Source organism: Aspergillus terreus, genomic scaffold (genome assembly GCF_000149615.1).
Source record: "Aspergillus terreus NIH2624 scaffold_14 genomic scaffold, whole genome shotgun sequence".
Taxonomy (NCBI): Eukaryota; Fungi; Ascomycota; class Eurotiomycetes; order Eurotiales; family Aspergillaceae; genus Aspergillus; species Aspergillus terreus.
This window is the reverse complement of record NT_165937.1, coordinates 1,135,954-1,154,357: the sequence shown is the minus strand read 5'-3', so window position 1 is coordinate 1,154,357 and position 18,404 is coordinate 1,135,954. Positions and strand designations below refer to the sequence as shown.

At 55.1% G+C, this 18,404-nt stretch overlaps 5 protein-coding genes across 5 annotated transcripts; 4 read left to right on the top strand and 1 right to left on the bottom strand.

The window, feature by feature from the left end:
• Window positions 1–4,771: 4,771 nt before the first annotated feature.
• On the top strand, window positions 4,772–7,149 carry steA (sexual development transcription factor SteA; the record flags this gene model as incomplete). The annotated part of the gene is made up of 5 exons (XM_001218032.1): window positions 4,772–4,895; window positions 4,965–5,064; window positions 5,125–6,636; window positions 6,755–6,838; window positions 6,897–7,149. The coding sequence occupies 5 exons, from the start codon at window positions 4,772–4,774 to the stop codon at window positions 7,147–7,149; spliced, it is 2,073 nt and encodes a 690-aa protein (XP_001218033.1).
• Window positions 7,150–8,334: 1,185 nt separating this feature from the next.
• ATEG_09410 (putative sucrose transporter) lies at window positions 8,335–10,408 on the top strand (the record flags this gene model as incomplete). Its single annotated transcript, XM_001218031.1, has 4 exons — window positions 8,335–8,525; window positions 8,601–8,640; window positions 8,698–9,019; window positions 9,078–10,408. 4 exons carry the CDS (start codon window positions 8,335–8,337, stop codon window positions 10,406–10,408), a joined length of 1,884 nt encoding a protein of 627 aa, XP_001218032.1.
• A 426-nt stretch (window positions 10,409–10,834) lies between these two features.
• Window positions 10,835–13,199, top strand: ATEG_09409 (bifunctional K:H/Na:H antiporter NHX1; the record flags this gene model as incomplete). Its single annotated transcript, XM_001218030.1, has 4 exons — window positions 10,835–10,877; window positions 10,994–11,029; window positions 11,096–11,245; window positions 11,314–13,199. The coding sequence occupies 4 exons, from the start codon at window positions 10,835–10,837 to the stop codon at window positions 13,197–13,199; spliced, it is 2,115 nt and encodes a 704-aa protein (XP_001218031.1).
• A 603-nt stretch (window positions 13,200–13,802) lies between these two features.
• ATEG_09408 (putative GABA permease) lies at window positions 13,803–15,310 on the top strand (the record flags this gene model as incomplete). The annotated part of the gene is made up of 5 exons (XM_001218029.1): window positions 13,803–14,073; window positions 14,194–14,231; window positions 14,282–14,429; window positions 14,479–15,011; window positions 15,059–15,310. The coding sequence occupies 5 exons, from the start codon at window positions 13,803–13,805 to the stop codon at window positions 15,308–15,310; spliced, it is 1,242 nt and encodes a 413-aa protein (XP_001218030.1).
• A 652-nt stretch (window positions 15,311–15,962) lies between these two features.
• On the bottom strand, window positions 15,963–17,133 carry ATEG_09407 (zinc-dependent alcohol dehydrogenase; the record flags this gene model as incomplete). The annotated part of the gene is made up of 3 exons (XM_001218028.1): window positions 15,963–16,009; window positions 16,067–16,421; window positions 16,483–17,133. 3 exons carry the CDS (start codon window positions 17,131–17,133, stop codon window positions 15,963–15,965), a joined length of 1,053 nt encoding a protein of 350 aa, XP_001218029.1.
• Between the last annotated feature and the right edge of the window lie 1,271 nt (window positions 17,134–18,404).

The window sequence follows — 18,404 nt, the reverse complement described above, 5'->3', positions numbered from 1 at the left end:
GGGATAGTGAGCCCGCCCCAGTCGTGGAGAAGGACAAGAACCGGATCCCTCAGAATACGATCACAACACAACAGGATCAGACCGTCGAAGCCAACAGGGGTACTTACTCCGTAGTTACTTAGCTAGTTATTCACGAGAAGTGCAGAGCTGCATGCTGCGTTCCCCGCACGTTCTCGCGGTGCAGACTATTGCCAATCCCTAAAAGCCCGTACTTGGATGGCGGAAGAAATCTCAGAGAAACATCAGGGCCCTTTCCAAGGCACTTGAATTGGTTTTTGGGAGCGTGCGAGGTCTAACGCGGTTTGGTCAATGCAGATCCACGAAAGTGCTGTTGGACGCATCTATAACACCTCTATTATTGACCTGATCGTGAGATGGTGGTGGACTCTGCTCCCAGCACTATCGGGTCAGGGTCGGGGTCGGGGTCGGTGGCAGGAAGGCACATCGTACGAGGCTGGGATCGCACATCGGGGGGATGGAGTTTTCTAGATGGTTTCACGATGGACGATCAAACAGAGTGCCGCGGCCCAGGGTGGACCAGCCCAAGTGCCCTACCTACCCTGATGAGATGGACCATGATGGATTTGATCAGCTTTTTCTTGGTTCATGATTAGGGCGAGATTTATTACCACCAATCCCACTGTGGGCGAGTCGGGCGTAATTTATCGCCCCAGTGCGGTCGGCCTGAGGGAGGGTCTGGGAGAAATCAATCGTGTCAGTGGAGATCTTCGGAGAATTTGCGCACTATTATTGACAAGGAAGAACCGAAGCTGTCCCGTTCGGGGTATCTCTTGATCTAGATGAAGCCGCGGACTTGATTCTAAACCCAGCACCGTCTCCGGCAGTTGGCCCATTGGGACTCCGGCGCCCAGATGCTATTTATTGCATCCTGCCAGGGGAAAGGTTCCACTCTCCTGGTTCGACATACTCCGTAGTCCACTGCGTTCAGCTTGCTGAGATAGTAGACTTGTTAGCCTAGTACTCCGTAGCTCTAAATGCCTGCATAAAGACATTTACGGAGTACATACGGAGTAGACTAGTAATAACTAACTATGTATATGACTTCTCTTTTCGACCCCTGAGGTGAGCGATCCGGATTCGGCCGAAACTGTGGGGGTCCGACTGTCAACGGCATCGCATCCATCCTCCATCATCATCATCATCATCATCCAACCGTCCCTTCGACCGCTCGAGTTACTTCTGTCGCCCAACGGGAGATGGTCCCTATGATCGCCGTCCCTAGTACGGAGGAGATCTCCGCTCGCGAAAGGCAAAATCATGATTCTCTCTTCGTCGGACTCATCTTAGGCCCGATCGCTTAAGCTTTGTCGATGGTGTCATATGGATGAAGGTAGACAGATTCGCTGATCATTGTTCTGACTTGATATGGACCAGGATCGATCCATCTCTCTTGGACATTCTCCATTCCATAACAGACCGAGATTCGTCCTCTGGATCGCGCCCTGCCGAATGGAGAGCCTGGAATGCCGCCATTGCCGATCATCATTCATGACATCCCCCCGACCTTCGGTTAAGCAAGAGGATACCCTGAATGGCTGAACGGTGGGTGGGTAGTGACGGCCCACAGCATAGCATGATATAGCATGATGCGGATTCACCGTGCAGACCACACATGGGCTTGACACTGCAGAACTGCAGAATCCAGCATATCGTTGTCGCTTCATTCGACGCCTTGGACGCTTTGTGGGTGTTCGATGACGTTAAAGGTCTAGACCAGAAGCCGGGCGTGGTGTAATTAGAGACACCAACATTCTCGTGATTCCTTCTGACTGGTCATTTGGGGCTTTGGGACTTCATGGAGAGCATTCATTGCAAGTAAAGTCCTTTGTGGTCCGTGCTGTCAACGGCGACACCATCAAGCCGATATACAGTAAACTACAGTCGTAAATTAATCTTTATTGTGGTCGCATACTCTAATTCCCACGCCCCATGATTCCAGAAGTATACATCATGCAAGAGACTACAGACTGCCTACTCTGTTAGTAGCACAGGGTGTCAAGTATGTATAGTACCTAACCTATGTACAGTATCCTATCAAGGCTATTCTAGAATAGGCAACACCTTAGCAAACAAAGCAATGCTGCCCGTACGACGTATCTTTCCCACAGCGCTATTCTTGGGATTCTAACCGCATCCCACTGCGAGTCATGCATCCTCCTCCCCCTTCTGAATGGACTCGCTTAGCACCGAATACGATAGTGACCTGTCAGACGGAACGTTCGTACAATCTCAGTGAGCGCTAGGGTTGTACGAGGACCTTGGGTCCTGCTGGTTTTCCCAGGACAACACAATCGACCATTCTGTACTCTGTAAAATGAAGGACATCTTCATGCGAGCAGGGAATGATCCTGGAGACTCAACCTTGCAATAATCATCAGAGTAGGATAATAATAGTGAATGATAAAATACTTAATAATAGTGCACGGAAAGTGGAGGAGTGGGCCCCGCAGCTGATTGGCGGATGGTAAGCGCTGACCAGGATTCTGAAACAAGGGGCAAATGCTTCACAACTGTTTCCCGCGCCAGTTTTATCGGTCTTGGCATTTTTTGGGCTCCACCCGGCACTGGTCGCCCATGGCCGTTGGCCACTGGGGTTGGCCAGCCCACAGGGCACGAATTAATCCATCATATCGTCAACCACCCTCACCACACTCCCTGAGTGATCACTTCTAACCGCCGTGATCATCCCTCGCCACTGCAGAATGCCCCGATGGTCCAATGATGAAAGCACCTGTGGAATCGGTACAGATCTGTATCTATGTGCCGAATGAGTTACACCGACAGATCGACCTCATTGCACCAAATCTTCATCCCAAGACGATGTGATCGATGTGTGGGACATGGAATAACTCGGGACTTATCTCGGGATGAGATCATCGCTTTCTGGCATGCGCAAAGACTCGATAGTCGCTAGGGTCATTAGGGTCGTGAGGGTCTAGCTGAAAGATGCACCATATGCATCTCGCTAGGATCCCCCGCAGCGCCAGCGCCCGAATGCTGCGTACCTGAACGAGAGTGCATGGTCGTTGAGCCACATGCTACTCCCCCTCTCCTCTTCAGACAAGGGGAGTGATTGGAATGGCAGCTCATCTGACGCTCATTCCTCCCCCCCTCCCTTTCTCCGTGCCGAAGGCTGTGTGCATGTACTAGGCAAGGTGGGAGGCTAAGATTGTCGTGCTGCAGGTGTACACTATTCTGATGGGGGTGTTCACACGGGAGGGTAGTACTGGGCCGTTATGCCGTTGTGCTGGAAGTTTACCTACCTCCAGGCTAGTTACCTGGGTAGTTCTGGATTTCCCGCTCAATACCGGTACTAAGAGGCCGACCCAGCAAGAATCAGTAGAAAAGAAGAAATAATATTAATATGGTCCACCGTTTAATAACAGATGGGAATCTTTGGAACTCGACGGAAGCCCCCACTCTAAGCTTCCTCCGCCGCAGGTACCTGATGGAACCGCCCATGGTATGGGACGGTCTTCATACCACGGTAACTTACCGCACAATACCCCATACGGTTAGTTTTTACCCCACCCAGCCAGTCGGACTGGAGCCAATGGGACCAGCAATACGGTTGTTAACGTGTATGTACCAGGTACGGGACCGCTGGATGAGCCCACCCTGCCCGGTCCCTGGCCAGGTTACTGGCCAATGTTCTCTCTTTCGCCGTGCGTGCGTCCTCCGAGGGCCCCAACCAACTTTCACAGAGAGTCAGTTCAGTCAACCTCGCCCTTTTCCCTCCTAAGAAAAAAACAATAAGTCGATATTCATATTAATAAATCAAGGTTGAAAAAGGAAAAGCCAAATATATTAAAAATATTGACCAAAAAAAGAAAAACAATACTACAAACGAATATAGTACTAATAGATAGTACATACAGGTAGACTGACTACCGTACCTTACTACTACTACGGAGTACTATTATTACTCCTCGATCCGCAGTCTCGGTCGGCGCTCCCTGAATTCCTTCCAAGCTCTTAACCCCTTCGATCTGATTGTTGTGATTATAATTATTGTTGTTGCGGATTGACATTAAATTACTCTCTTCTTATTTTCCTTCCTATTATCCTGGATTTGCATTTTTGGGTGGATCCCATTGGCCTTGCACGCTGCCCCCTTCTTAGTGTTCCTGCGAACCAACACCACCGACGGCGACTCTACCTAGAAAAATAACATCCTTCCCATTTTCCTCCCTCCCCTCCCTCTTCTCCTCTCCTCTTCTCTCCTCCTCTTCCTCCTTTACTTCTCCTCATCGCGCGAACTAGCCTCGTCCGTTTCCTTTTTGTCTTTTCTTCTTCTTCCCCTTCTACCTTCGTTTCGCTTTCATTCATTCTCGCCGTGCGACTTCTTCAAAGAGACTTGGAATCGGGCTGGCCCACTTCATCTCTCTGTTGCCCTCTTTTGATTACTTCTCTCTCTCTTTGTTGACCAAGGTCGCATCCTCCACCACCACCACCACCACCACCACCACCACCTCCTCAACGCTCTACACTTCCCGAAGGCTGGTCCCTCTGGTGTCTGGAAACCCTGTTGCGGTTTTATGAGCGCCCGTTGACCTCCGATTTCCCTTTCTCGCCGTGGTCCCGAAGTTTGTCGCCCGTCGTTTCTGAGACAAGTTGTGACCGTACGTACTGCCCTTCGCCAGTCTGGCGATGTCTCTGTTCCTTCACCCATGTCGGATCAGCCTTGGCCGATGCTTTGTGCTCTCTCCTTTCGTCTGTCTCCTGGACTGACCACCGTCATAGTACCAAAATGTATTCCCAGCATGGCCCCCCGATGGCGCCGCCTCAAAAGCCGGAGACCTTTATGCTGTCGAATGAAGCGCAGCAGAGCCTGCCTCATGACGCGCAAGTCGCTCTGCAGCAGGTGGACAATCGTATGTCTTGTCAGCCCGACCACGAGACCTGTTATCGTATCCTCAACTAATCGCGGGTGGTTAACACAGTGAAATATTTCCTCCTCTCCGCGCCAGTGGATTGGCAACCCGATCAACTGATCAGACGGTTTCTCCTTCCCACAGGCGACTACATTTCCTGTGTTCTCTGGTTCGTTGCATCGCAACCTCGGAGCGATGAGGAAGAACAACCCGACTGATCGATAAACAGGAACAATCTCTTCCACATCTCCGGCACGGATATCGTTCGATGCCTTGCCTTCCGATTCCAAGCCTTCGGACGCCCCGTCAAGAACTCGAAGAAATTCGAAGAAGGCATTTTCTCCGACCTGCGCAACCTCAAGGCCGGAACCGACGCGACCTTGGAAGAACCCAAGAGTCCGTTCCTCGATTTCCTCTACAAAAATAATTGCATTCGGACGCAGAAGAAGCAAAAGGTCTTCTACTGGTACAGTGTGCCTCACGACCGGCTCTTCCTCGATGCGTTGGAACGTGATCTGAAGCGGGAGAAGATGGGGCAGGAGGCCACGACTGTCGCCGTCAGCGAGCCGGCGCTCTCCTTCGAGTTCGATTCATCCCAGTCGCTGTATGAACAACTCACAAAGGCCCAGCAAGCCAACTCATCCTCCTTTGCTGCACACGCAAGTACGACATATGGCCAACCCGCTTCCCCAGTGGTTCGGACCGTTGACCCTATGCCTCCTCCTCAGATGGCTCCCCAGATGGCACCGCCGACGATTCCCCTTCTTACGGACGAGTCCGGTCACCCGGCGATGTACAGCTCCATCCCGATGACGACGATGGCGCCGGGCATGATTAAGCGCGAGCCTGATTACACGCATATCCAGTACGATCGCAATGGAATGCCGATTGCTCGCATCCACCAGCGTCACGCCTCTATGCCCACCTTTGTCGAATATTCGCCAGCTCCCTCCTTTGTGTCCTCTCAATATGAAGATTATAGTAACCGTGGACTGTCGTTCGAGCCGGTTACTCCCCCACAGCATAGCAACCAACTGGGGGCGGAGCCTGCGTACATTGCCAACGAAGACACTGGCCTCTACACTGCCATTCCTGAAATCTCGTCGACGGCCGCCTTCAACCCCATGGTCCAGCTGCCCCCGTCCAATCTCGCAAGTGCACATTTCCCCACTCCTCCCCGGGCGTTTCACTCCAATGTGTACTCCGTCTTGGAGGGTTCTCCTACATACAAGCAGCGTCGGCGCCGCTCTTCGATCCCCCCCGGTGTGACCAGCGCCGTCGCAGCGGTCTCTCAGCCGACGGCCTCGCAGCCCATCGCCTACGCCGCTCACAAGCCGAGTGACTTGCGACGTTCCGTTTCGAGCTCAGTTGCGCCCGTCGCGGAGGTTGATGAGTCGCATCATGAATCAGCACCGCGGACTGTGAATGGCTACCCAACGCCACTTCCGCAGAAGAACTTGCTACAGGAGATGTCTCGAAACGGGACTCCGCTCTCGAGCCTGGAGGAGAACCCTGAACCGAATCAGACATCCGACGAATTAGGCGCGCTTCCCACGGGGGATACGTTGGATTCCACTGCGCAGCACAGTTCCGCGAATAAGACGGACCGCTTTGCGCCTGGTCCCGTCCGCCGTGCTCGAAGCGCTACGATGATGGAGCTGGGTCCTTATCCGCAAAAATCCCATTCGTGCCCTATTCCGTCCTGCGGGCGACTATTCAAGAGATTAGAACATCTGAAACGGTACGTTTTCTGCAGTCCATTGTTGGCAGACTCGTCATTGGGCCCTTGCACTGCGGGGGCGCTCTGCAGCGCCCCGTCTGATAATCTCTGTAGCCGCCGACTAACCTCTAGCGTATAGACACGTGCGAACCCACACCCAGGAACGGCCATACCCTTGTCCGTACTGCAACAAAGCTTTCTCCCGGTCCGACAATCTGGCACAGTAAGTTCCCTTTCGCCTTGCCACTCCGATGATGATGAGATTCTGACCCGCGAAACAGGCATCGTCGGATCCACGAAGCTCAGCAGGATGGACAGCAGCCGCCGACTCAGGATGACGACTTGGACAACGAGGAGAATGATTATGGCTCCCCGGAGGAGGGCTCTTCGCCGTCCGAATCTCTCCCCAGCACCATGGTCAATGTCCCTAACGTGACATCAATGCCATCTGCGATGACTAGCCTACCGTCCGCGCTACCGACTATGGTGGCTCCTCACATGATCGCTCCTCAGCTCCTGCAACAGCAGATCTAGCTGACATCCTTGTCCTGTCAGCTGTCGGCGTGGCTGTCTATTGTTTCGCATATAATACTCGCTCAAGTTCTTTCTCTTTACCTCCCTCGCAACATTTTGGAGGGAAATGGCTCATCACTCGTACCGGTTCTTTGGTGTTTGTTTTTCTGTGGCTTCCTCCTCTTTCAAGACACACCCCGCACGGGAATGCAGATGGTGTCCTTGATCTGCAATTGGCGCTTGCGCTCAATTGCTCGTTTGTATGTGCATAAGCCGAAGCTATTGGTTGTGATCTGCGTGCTGTGACTGCTATCATAACCGTCTTTGTCAGTATCTGTCGATCTATGTCGCGTTGCATCCCCCCTGTTCTTATGTGCTATGTTGATAATGGGGATTTTGTATCATTTTCTTGCCTGTTTCTTACTATCTGGGACTCATGGAAGGGTTGGAAGTGCGAGGGAAGGCAGTTTGCGGGCTGGGATAAAAGCGGTGTCTACCTAGCTTTGGGGAGCAAAGCCCTTGTGGACTCAGTTCTGATGGAAGATCTTAAGATATAAGATTTGGATTGCCCGTTTCGTCTTTGTGCTTAGTTATAGATTTGTTGAAGCAATGAATCCACGTCCGTCTAATGTCTAAAGGGATGTGACCACACTTGTGTACTCCGTAAGGTATGTATCAGGCCTCCTGACGGGCGCCACCACTGATCAGTTCCGAGCGGGATCACGTGGAGGACCTGCTGACGTCGATGTTCTTCCTGCGTGTCAGTCGCCTCATCATCCCGACAACGCTCTGCTTTATGTTAGCTTGCTCGCACCACGGCCGTGTTTGCTGATCCTTTCTTTCTAAAACTTGGATTGACCTGAAGCGTTACCAGCTCCGTTTTCCACTACTCCACGTACATCATCATCCAGCCCCACCATCCCCAATAGGCTGTGTATTTTCTAGATCTGGACCGCGTCTCCGCTGATATTACCTTCACCAGCTCATTAGATTTGGCTCTCTCTGAACAGAGGACTGAAAGTCACAACCAAACCCTCCTGGCTCCTTATACATACTGGGTCTCCTTTGGAGCTCGTTTCGATCGTCTCCGATTGCTCTTATCACCTCGGGGAATGCCTCTCTACACAGGCTTGACCTAGCCTCGAGTACCTTGTCGCCCTCCTCACGCTCCTCAAACAACCACCTACGTCTTGATCCATCACACCAATGACGACAGCTGATGAACCGGCCGCGGACGAGACATCTCCTCTAGTCAGACCGGCAAATCCGGATGATAACAATGATCTTGACTCGGTGACCGGGGGTGGACGAGAATATGGCGGGGATTGTTCCACGCATGATCTGTCAGAAACCAAGAGCAGCTGGTACTTGTTCTTGTTGACCCTGAGCATTGGCGGGTAAGTCATCCACCCCGTTTACTAGCTCATGGCGTTCTCGTCCGATCGAAGGGGTGGTGACCGGTTGATATGTAGGCTCCAGGTCGTGTGGTCCGTCGAGCTCTCCAATGGATCGGTAAGTGAAGGTCGTCTCCTTCTGTCCCGCATCGGAGCTAATTGCCGTTGAGTGCAGCCGTATCTCCTGTCGCTGGGGATGAGCAAGGCCTTGCTGGCCTTTGTTTGGATTGCTGGTCCTTTGACAGGGACCCTCGTGCAGCCCTACATTGGCATTTGCAGCGACAATTGCCGGATCTCGTGGGGTAAACGGAAGCCATTCATGATAGTGGGCGGCGCGGCGACCATCGTTGCTCTGCTAGCCCTTGCGTGGGTGAAAGAGCTCGTCGGGGGCTTCCTAGGGATCTTTGGTGTGGATCCCGAGTCTCCGGGCACACGCACTATGATCATCATAATGGCGACGATTTTCATGTATTGTCTTGATTTTGCTATCAACACTGGTAGGTTCTCTTCCGCCTACCGCTGAGTTGGCGCGATGATCTAACTCTTCCGCTGCAGTCCAAGCGGGCATCCGTTGTTTCATTGTTGACAATGCACCGGTCCATCAGCAAGAGTCGGCCAATGCTTGGGCCAGTCGACTTACCGGTGTGGGCAATATTTTAGGATATATCTTTGGATACATGCATCTGCCAAAGTACCTCCCGTTTCTGGGAGACACACAATTCAAAGTATTGTGTGCAATCGCCTCGTTCTCTCTCGGAACGACGCTGTTGATCAGCTGCGTATACATCCAGGAACGGGATCCCCGGCTCGATGCATCGCCCAGTTCCGGAAACCCGGGGGTCGTCAGCTTTTTCCGGCAGGTGTTCAAGTCCATCAAGTATTTGCCGCCTGAGATCGCGAAAGTCTGCGAGGTCCAGCTGGCCGCGTGGGTTGGCTGGTTTCCTTTTCTCTTCTACTCTACCACCTACGTCGGACAGCTCTATGTCAACCCCATCTTTGACAAGCACCCAAACCTCCCGGATAAGGAGATCAATGAAATCTGGGACGAAGCCACCAGGATCGGGACCTTTGCTTTGCTCATCTACGCCATCATTTCATTCACCACGAACATTACCTTACCTGCCTTTGTCGTCCCGACCTACAAGCCGGTTGTCGCGCCTGAAAATGGAACCGCTATCACGCCACCGGATGAAGAACCCTTCTTAGGCCGAAGGAGGATGTCCTTCTCGAGCCTTCCAGTCGCATCGGCGTCAGAACCGCCCCCAAACATCCCCTCCCAACACGGTGGCACAGAGGGGGAAGACCCAAAATGGCTCTCCAACCTACAAATCCCCGGATTCACGCTGCGGCGCGCGTGGCTTATGTCGCATGTCCTGTTTGCCCTCTGCATGTTCAGTACCTTCTTCATCTACCAGTACCAGGCTGGAACGGTGGTGATTGCGCTGGTGGGAATCTCGTGGGCCCTCACACTTTGGGCGCCATTTGCCTTGATCTCTGCGGAGGTGGCCCGCATAGATGCTGAGCGCCGGCTCCGACGACAGCGGTCGGAGATGGAGGAATCCAGCGCGATGTACCCCGCTGGACTGGACGAAGCCGGCTTCGACTCCAACGGAGATGATGTGGAACACGGCGCGAGGCGATCCGGCAAGACGCATGAAGACGAGAATCTAGCGCAGGCGGGGATTATCCTGGGGCTTCACAACGTGGCAGTATCGGCGCCCCAGATATTCTCGAGCCTAATCTGCAGTGGCATCTTCAAGGCCTTCCAGAAGCCACGAGGAGAGCCTTGGGACGACAGCGTCGGATGGGTGTTGCGGTTTGGCGGCTGTGCGGCGCTTGTGGCAGCATGGCTGACGAGTCGGCTGGTCGAGGGGACTCGAAAGTGAGCGGAATGTTGTAGCTAGGATTTTTCGGGATTTTGCGACCAATCCAAATATCTAATTAAAGCTGTGTGATTGTATGAAATATGAGAGATTTCTGGGTACCTCTCCATAGTACTCCGTAGTTTTATTGTGACTCTCCCCGATGCCGTCAGGATCAGCGGGCGGACAAGCCAACTAAGGCCATTCGTCCGCCCGCCGCCCGGAGTCCCGCCGGCCACTTTACCTTATCCCTCCCTCCATCTTTCGCCGTGATTATTCCCCCCCAACGTCACCTTCTTCACCTTTCCTCTCCCCCAGACGATCTCATCCCTCTGCTTCCGTGCGCCTGTGTCGCGGTGGATTATGAGAGCCGTTCTTCTGTGCCAGAGACTCTCAGCTGGGGCTACCTGTCTCGTGTGATCCGTCGGTGGTGGCTGCGTGGATCGAACAATGGCTGGCCAACTTATGGGCGACGCCCTGTACGGCCTGCTCCGTAAGTGTCCTCTTTTTGTCTATCAGTCTGGAGTTTAGAAGAGAATGGATAAAGTTCTTTCTAACTCTGTCGGAATCGCGGATGTGATTGCAATGCTAACGACGTTGTTCTGCTAGGGAGAGCGGCCGAGTCGGAGGCGGACCCGGACGACGGTATGAACCTTTACGATCATCCCCCTACCTCATCCTCGCCAGTCTGACAATCGCGTTCATGTACAGAAGCTCCGGAGGCCGGAACCAAAGAGATCTTTAGCTCCTGGGCGCTTTTTATCCTGATTGCCCTGTTGATGTTCGCGCTCTTTACGAGTTACCTCCTCCAACAGAAGAAGATCCAAGCGGTCCATGAAACAGTGCTGTCTATCTTTGCGGGTATGGTGATACCTTTTCTGGATATTTCGATATACGGGCTTCATGTGGTTACTGATCGGTTGCGATAGGCATGTTCGTCGGATTGATTATTCGCCTCAGCCCCGATTCGCCCATTCAAGACGCCGTGACCTTTGACTACCAGTTCTTCTTTAACCTTCTCCTTCCTCCGATTATTCTCGCGTCGGGATACGAACTACACCAGGCCAATTTCTTCCGCAACATCGGCACAATCCTGACGTTTGCGTTCGCGGGGACTTTCATCTCCGCCATTGTCCTGGGGCTGGTGTTGTTCGTATGGACGCGCATTCCCCTCGACGGGCTGAACATTTCGTTTGTCGAAGCAATCTCGGTGGGCGCCACCCTCTCGGCGACCGACCCGGTTACCATCCTGGCCATCTTCAACCTGTACAAAGTCGAGCCCAAGCTGTACACTGTCATCTTTGGAGAGTCGATGTTGAACGACGCGGTTGCGATCGTCTTGTTCGAGACCGCGCAGAAATACGCCGAGAGCGACGCCGGCTCTCTGACGTTTTTGAACCTCTTCGAGGCCATCGGGCTGTTCTTGTTGGTGTTCTTTGGTAGTATGCTGATCGGGGTCGTGGTGGGGATCATGACCGCCCTGGGACTCAAGTACACGCACGTCCGGCGAATGCCGAAGATTGAAAGCTGCTTGGTGGTGTTGATCGCCTACGCTAGCTACTTCTTCTCCAACGGCATCCATCTCTCGGGCATTGTCTCCCTTCTGTTCTGCGGAATAACGCTGAAACACTACGCCTACTACAACATGTCGCGTCGGACGCAGTTGACCACCAAGTATCTGTTCCAGGTCATGGCGCAGCTCTCGGAGAACTTCATCTTCATTTACCTCGGGCTCGACATGCTCGTCCAGCGGCACCTCCAGTTCAAGCCGCTCTTCATCATGGTGACGGTCTTTGGTGTCTGCCTTGCGCGGTATCTCGCCGTGTTCCCGCTGTCGAAAGCGATCAACTGGTTCATTCGGTATCGCGCACGCCGGCGGGGGATGGAAGTGGCGGATGAGTTGCCCTTCGCGTACCAAGCCATGCTCTTCTGGGCCGGACTGCGTGGAGCTGTCGGCGTGGCCCTGGCTGCCGGGTTGAAGGGGGGTAACGCACCGGCGTTGCGGGCGACCGTCCTGGTGGTGGTTGTGTTGACCGTGATTATCTTCGGAGGTACGACCGCGCGGATGCTGGAGATCCTGGGCATTCGCACTGGCGTTGTCGAAGAGATCGAGTCCGACGATGAATTCGATATTGAAGTCACCAATGGCGGTACATACTACAAGCGGTCCGATGCCGTGGGCTACACTCCGCGCCGAGCAGACTCGACTATTCCCCTGGACGGAATGCCTCGCGGGCACATGGACCGGAACGACAGCTATTCCAGCGGCAACAACCGACGTCCTAGCCCGCCGGCACCGTCGTCGTCGTCAGGACGCGGCAAGGGACATGCACGGCTGTACTCGAATGCGTATAGTCCCAAGGACACGCAGACGACCCGGGACCGTTCTTCGACGGCCACTCTGCTCGGGGGCGGTGCAGGAAGCCAAAGTGGCAGCAGTGCCGCCAGCGAGGACGAGTTCGGCTTGCGTGCCAACGGCAAGGGCCGGCTGCCCGATCCTGACCAGCTCGCCTTCGATCTGGACGAGGACGGAGCGTCGGACGATGACCTACCGCCCACAGCTCCGACGGCATCGCGGCTGCGGCGATCCCCATCACAGCCATCGCAGCATCTCGGCTCGAACGCACCCCCTTCGACGAGTGTCTCGCCTTCGCGGCGCGAGACCGGGTTGAGCGCTCGCGAGGCGCTTCGGGATCTTTTCTCGGGAGGACCATCGGGGGACCATGGGGCATGGTTCCGACAGCTGGATGAGGATTACATTAAGCCCCGACTTCTGCTGGACCAGTCGAACCATAAGGGGCCTGGCGCTGTTTAAAACCATGTATACGTATAATCTTGCTTTGAATGCATTGTTCGTTTGATTTTTACTCTTTGGTAGCCTCGACCACCCCTTGCATATCAGCGCGGAAGATGGCGCGATGGTGTCGCGATAAGCCACCACCACAATTCTCTCGTTTTTCCCTCGAAAGGGCAACTTGATCCCTCTGCCAGCTCCTTCTCGTCTGCTGCTCGTCAAGCTCACCCGCTAACGCGTGTTCGATTTCTTATCAGCCGCCACGGCCGCTTCGCATTGGACGGTCAGCCCTCCTTTTTTCTCCGATAGCGCCGTTGGAGTCGATGATCGCTGATACGACCGCAGCCCAATCATGCTCTGGGTTGGTTGACTGCGGTGCTAAAGACCTGACGAAGTTGCTGGGAGCCTCGGATCTCACCCGTGTCGTCGCCATCCCCGCTTCCTGTCCGCTTATCAGCGCCATTGACTTGTGCCACCCTGCTCGTGAGATAGTTATAAGCGTCGCGGGTCCCAGCTTTGAGGATCGCTTCCTGCTGGATACGCCCTTTGCAGTTTATCTGGTGTGGGTTGCTGTCACATTGTCGCACTCTTGTCATGGCGGAAAAGCCTTCTATGTCGGACGTCATGTCCAAACCGGCGCCGGTGATCGCGGAGGATCCCCCAGCTGAGATTGGGGATTCGGAGCTGTTGGGTATGTGCTGCTGTGCGGTGGTGGGCTTTGAAGGAGACGTGGATGCTGACCTCGCAAGCCTCTCTGGGCTACAAGCAGGAACTCCGCCGACACTACTCGACTGTCCAGGTCTTTGCGATCGCGTTCAGTATCATGGGCCTCCTGCCGTCAATCGCGTCTACGCTCTCCTTTTCGGTTCCTGCAGGCCCGGTGGGCATGGTTTGGGTAATTATCTCTGGGACGTTGTGGGTTGAGGTGTGCGCCGCTGACCAAGTATAGGGTAAGAATGCGCGTTGCTTGAGCCGAAGCGGGACGATCTGTTAACATGGATATCAGGCTGGCTAGTTGCTAGTATCTTCATCTTCATTGTCGGATTGGCGATGGTGTGTTCCTTTTCCATGGCATGTTCGTGTCTAATACTCACCTACTCCAGGCCGATTTGGCATCCGCAATGCCCACGGCCGGTGGTCTTTACTTCTGGACGCACTACTACAGCGGCGAGAAGTGGAAGAACCCGCTGAGCTTCGTGGTGGGATATAGCAACACCATCGGCCTCCTCGGCGGCGTCTGCTCCATCGACTGTATGTGTTTATTACACCCACACCGGATTTCTGCTGACGGGTGAACGAGACGGCTTTGCGACCATGCTGCTCTCCATCGTCTCGATTGCGCGCGACGGCGAATGGTCGGCGTCACGGCCCGTCGTCTACGGCACGTACGTCGCCTGCGTCGTCGTGCACGGCCTGATAGCGACCTTCTTCGCGCGCATCATGCCCAAGATCCAGTCCGCCTGCATCTTCACCAACGTCGGCCTCGTGCTGGCCACCGTGCTGGCGCTCCCGATCGGAAAGGCCGTCCGCGGCGGCGAGATCAACTCGGGCGCATACGTCTTCGGCCACGTCGAGAACCTGACCACCTGGCCCACGGGCTGGGCGTTCATGCTGGCCTGGCTGTCGCCCATCTGGACCATCGGCGCCTTTGACTCGTGCGTCCACATGAGCGAGGAGGCCACCCACGCGGCCCGCGCCGTGCCCCTGGGCATCCTCTGGTCGTGCGGGCTGTGCGGCGTGCTGGGGTTCTTGTCGCTGGCCGTCATTGCCGCCGTCATCAACGTCGATCTCGAGTCCGTGCTGGGGTCGGCTTTCGGCCAGCCCATGGCGCAGGTATGTCCTCTTGCCCGTTACAAGACGAATGGCGCTCATGCCGGTAGATCTACTACGACGCGCTCGGAAAATCCGGCGCCATCGGGTTCATGGTGGTGGTCGCTCTTGTGCAATTCTTCATGGGCCTGAGTTTGGTACGCACACCCCGTCCGCGTCTCTGCAACGTACGGAGTACTAACAGGCCAAGGTCGTCGCGGCCTCCCGCCAGAGCTGGGCCTTCTCGCGCGACGGCGCCCTGCCCTTCTCGTCGTTCTTCCGCCATGTCAGCAAGCGCATCCGCTTCCAGCCCGTGCGGATGATCTGGGGCGTGGTGTTTGCGGCGATCGTGGTCGGCCTGCTGTCGCTGATCAACGCGGCGGCGTCCAACGCGCTGTTCTCGCTCGCCGTCGCCGGCAACGACGTCGCCTGGGGCATGCCCATTCTGTGCCGGCTGGTCTGGGGCGAGGACCGCTTCCACCCGGGCGAGTTCTACACGGGCGTCTTTAGCAAGCCCATCGCCGTGACCGCGGTCGCGTATCTCGCGTTTGCCATTATGCTGTGCATGTTTCCGACGCTGGGGCCTGATCCGACGCGTAAGTTTGCTTGCCTTGTTTGCTAGGAGCGTTTTCGATGATGTGGTGCTGATGATGTGTAGCCCAGGATATGAACTATACGGTCGTGATCAATGGCGCGCTGTGGGGCGGCGCGCTGCTGTATTACGCGTTGTATGCACGGAAGGTCTACAAGGGCCCGCAGACGACCGTGGGCGCGTCCGAGAGTCCGTCCGAGACGCAGCTAAGCACGGGGCATCCGGAGAAGGGCGATTAGCACATACGACGGTGGAGATAGGTGGAAGAGGAATTAATGTGATTTCTAGTCAGAATCTCAATGTATCATCGCGCACTCTCGTCGTCATCGTCATCATCGTCGTCAACGTCTCGTCTCATCATCACCCGCCAAAAACCATGCATTCTACTGCGGCACATCGAGCACGTAGCGCCCCGCGATCTTTCCTTGTTCTGTTCTCGTCAGTAAACACGTACAACCGAGGAAGTATGGTAATGTAGACAACGCACCCATCAGCTCGAAAATCTTGGGCAGGTCCTTCAGCGGGGCGACCTTGAAGGGCGCCTTGATCAGGCCGCGCGCGAAGAAGTCGATCGCCTCGACGCCGTCCTGGCGGGTGCCGACGTAGCTGCCCTTGATGTTGATCATGCGCACGACGGTGTTGAAGACGGGGGCCTTGAGGAAGGCGTTGGCGGGCAGGCCGATGGCGACGATGGTGCCGCGCGAGCGCACGTAGTCGGCCGCCTGCTGGAACGGCTTCTCGGCGACAGCGAGCAGCAGGACGGCGTGGGCGCCGAGCCCGCCGGGCGTGGCGGCTTTGACGTCCTCGACGACGTTTTGGGAGGCGGCGAAGTCGACGTATGCCTGCCTTCGTTAGTCTTGTCTTTACATTCAAGAAAAGGGTAGATGGAGGAAGGGAAAATACCTCAGCACCCAAGCTCTGACACATCTGGCGCTTCTCCTCGCCACCGTCGATGGCCACCGCGCGCAGTCCCATAGCCTTGGCATACTGCAGAGCCAACGAACCGAGACCACCACCGGCGCCGACGATGGCGACGGTCTGGCCGGGGCGGGCGCCCGACTCCTTCAGGCCCTTGTAGACGGTCAGGCCGGCGCACAGGATGGGGGCGACGGCGTCGAGGGGCACGTTCTTGGGGATCTTGGAGGCGAGGGCGGCCTTGCCGATGGCGTACTGCTGGAAGGTGCCGTCGACGGTGTAGCCGGACAGCTGGGCGTTGGGACACAGCGGCTCCTGGGCCTGCTGGCAGAACTCGCACGACAGACACGAGCCGTTGAGCCACTTGAGGCCGGCGTGGTCGCCGATCTCAAAGTCGTTGACCAGCTCGCCCTTGGCGACGACGACGCCCGCGCCCTCGTGCCCGCCCACCAACGGCATCTTCACCGGCAGCGGCCAGTCGCCCTTCATGGCGTGCAGGTCGGTGTGGCACACGCCCGTGTAGCGGATCTTGACGAGGATCTCGTCGGCGGCGGGCTTGCGCACGGGGATTTCCTTGTACACGGGCGGGCCGCCTTTCTGCTCGACCACCTGGGCCCATTGTTTCTCGGGGACGGACATGGTGAGATTTGGGGGTGTTGTTGTTGTTGTTGTTGATTGAGGGAGTGGGAGTGGGATGGAGGATGGAGGAGAATGGATGTAGAGGATGGAGGTTGACCAGGTAAGCAGTCGGGAGACTCGGTGGTATTTATAGGGTCATCCAGTGGGGTGACCGGTGGTACAATGAATGCGAATGACGTTTCTGTTGGCCGGGATTGAGCTGACGCCGTGGTGGTGTGTGCCTGGTCTGTCTGGTCTTCTGTTACTGCATGCAGTTCCCTTCCGCCGATGGAGCTTGCGCATTGACGACCGCTGAAGCGGAGTCCGAGTTGTACATCGACTGACTGGATGGGGGAGGTGTATGCGCCCCTGAGTCTAGGCTTCATGGATCTCGATCCACTGGACATGATGATGGCGCAACGGAGACTGCCCGAGTAGTGGACGTCATCACCATGCGTACCCCGTCTTTTCTCCGCATTTTCCCTTTTCCCCGATGCGCCAACGAGGCTGGGACGGACGGACGGAGCTCCCCGTAGGGGTAGTGTATAGGGGTCTGTTTACATGTAGATCAAACTTAGGGTGGTGTATCAATTGAGTTGGAATTGGGATACGGGATTCTGGAGTTGGGGATGGGGATGGTGCTAGTTCGGTGATGATGATGGTGGTCAGGTGTGTCAGGTGATCTTTCAAGCCCTCATACCATCAGTTCTATGATCCTACCCTACTATCTATCAATGATATGATCAATATGTTCTCAATACACTCATATATTAATCGAATGATTCCAGAATAGATCGAAATCAAGCTCCGGTGTACATGCACCGAGGGTCTCCGTAACGATCTCTTCCATCCCCTCAGTCGATCTATGCAGACGGATCAATCTGGAAGCCATTTACCCCCTTCCCGGTCTATAATACCCGTTTGCTAATGGGCTGACTCCGGGCATTTGGATATGGCCTGGCCCAACGCCACTATCGCGGAATCCTTTGTCGAACCACTTCGGACACATGGAGATGGGGAGAGCGTTCGTCTGTTGATCGTCGGATGATACAGTGGGGGTGAAATGAATATGACTACGGAGTATGTACATATTTGGAACACCCGTTGGAGGGGGTCGTGCGCACGGTGGACCGCCTGCCTATTTAGTATAGCGCCTATTGATATACACCCTCATGTACCTTGAAACTCATAGTTAGATCGGTATGTAATGAGATCTGGGGGCTATGGAAGGATAAATCTGTCACTATAACTGGGATCTAATGTATAAATAAGACTTATTGTTGCTGTTGTTT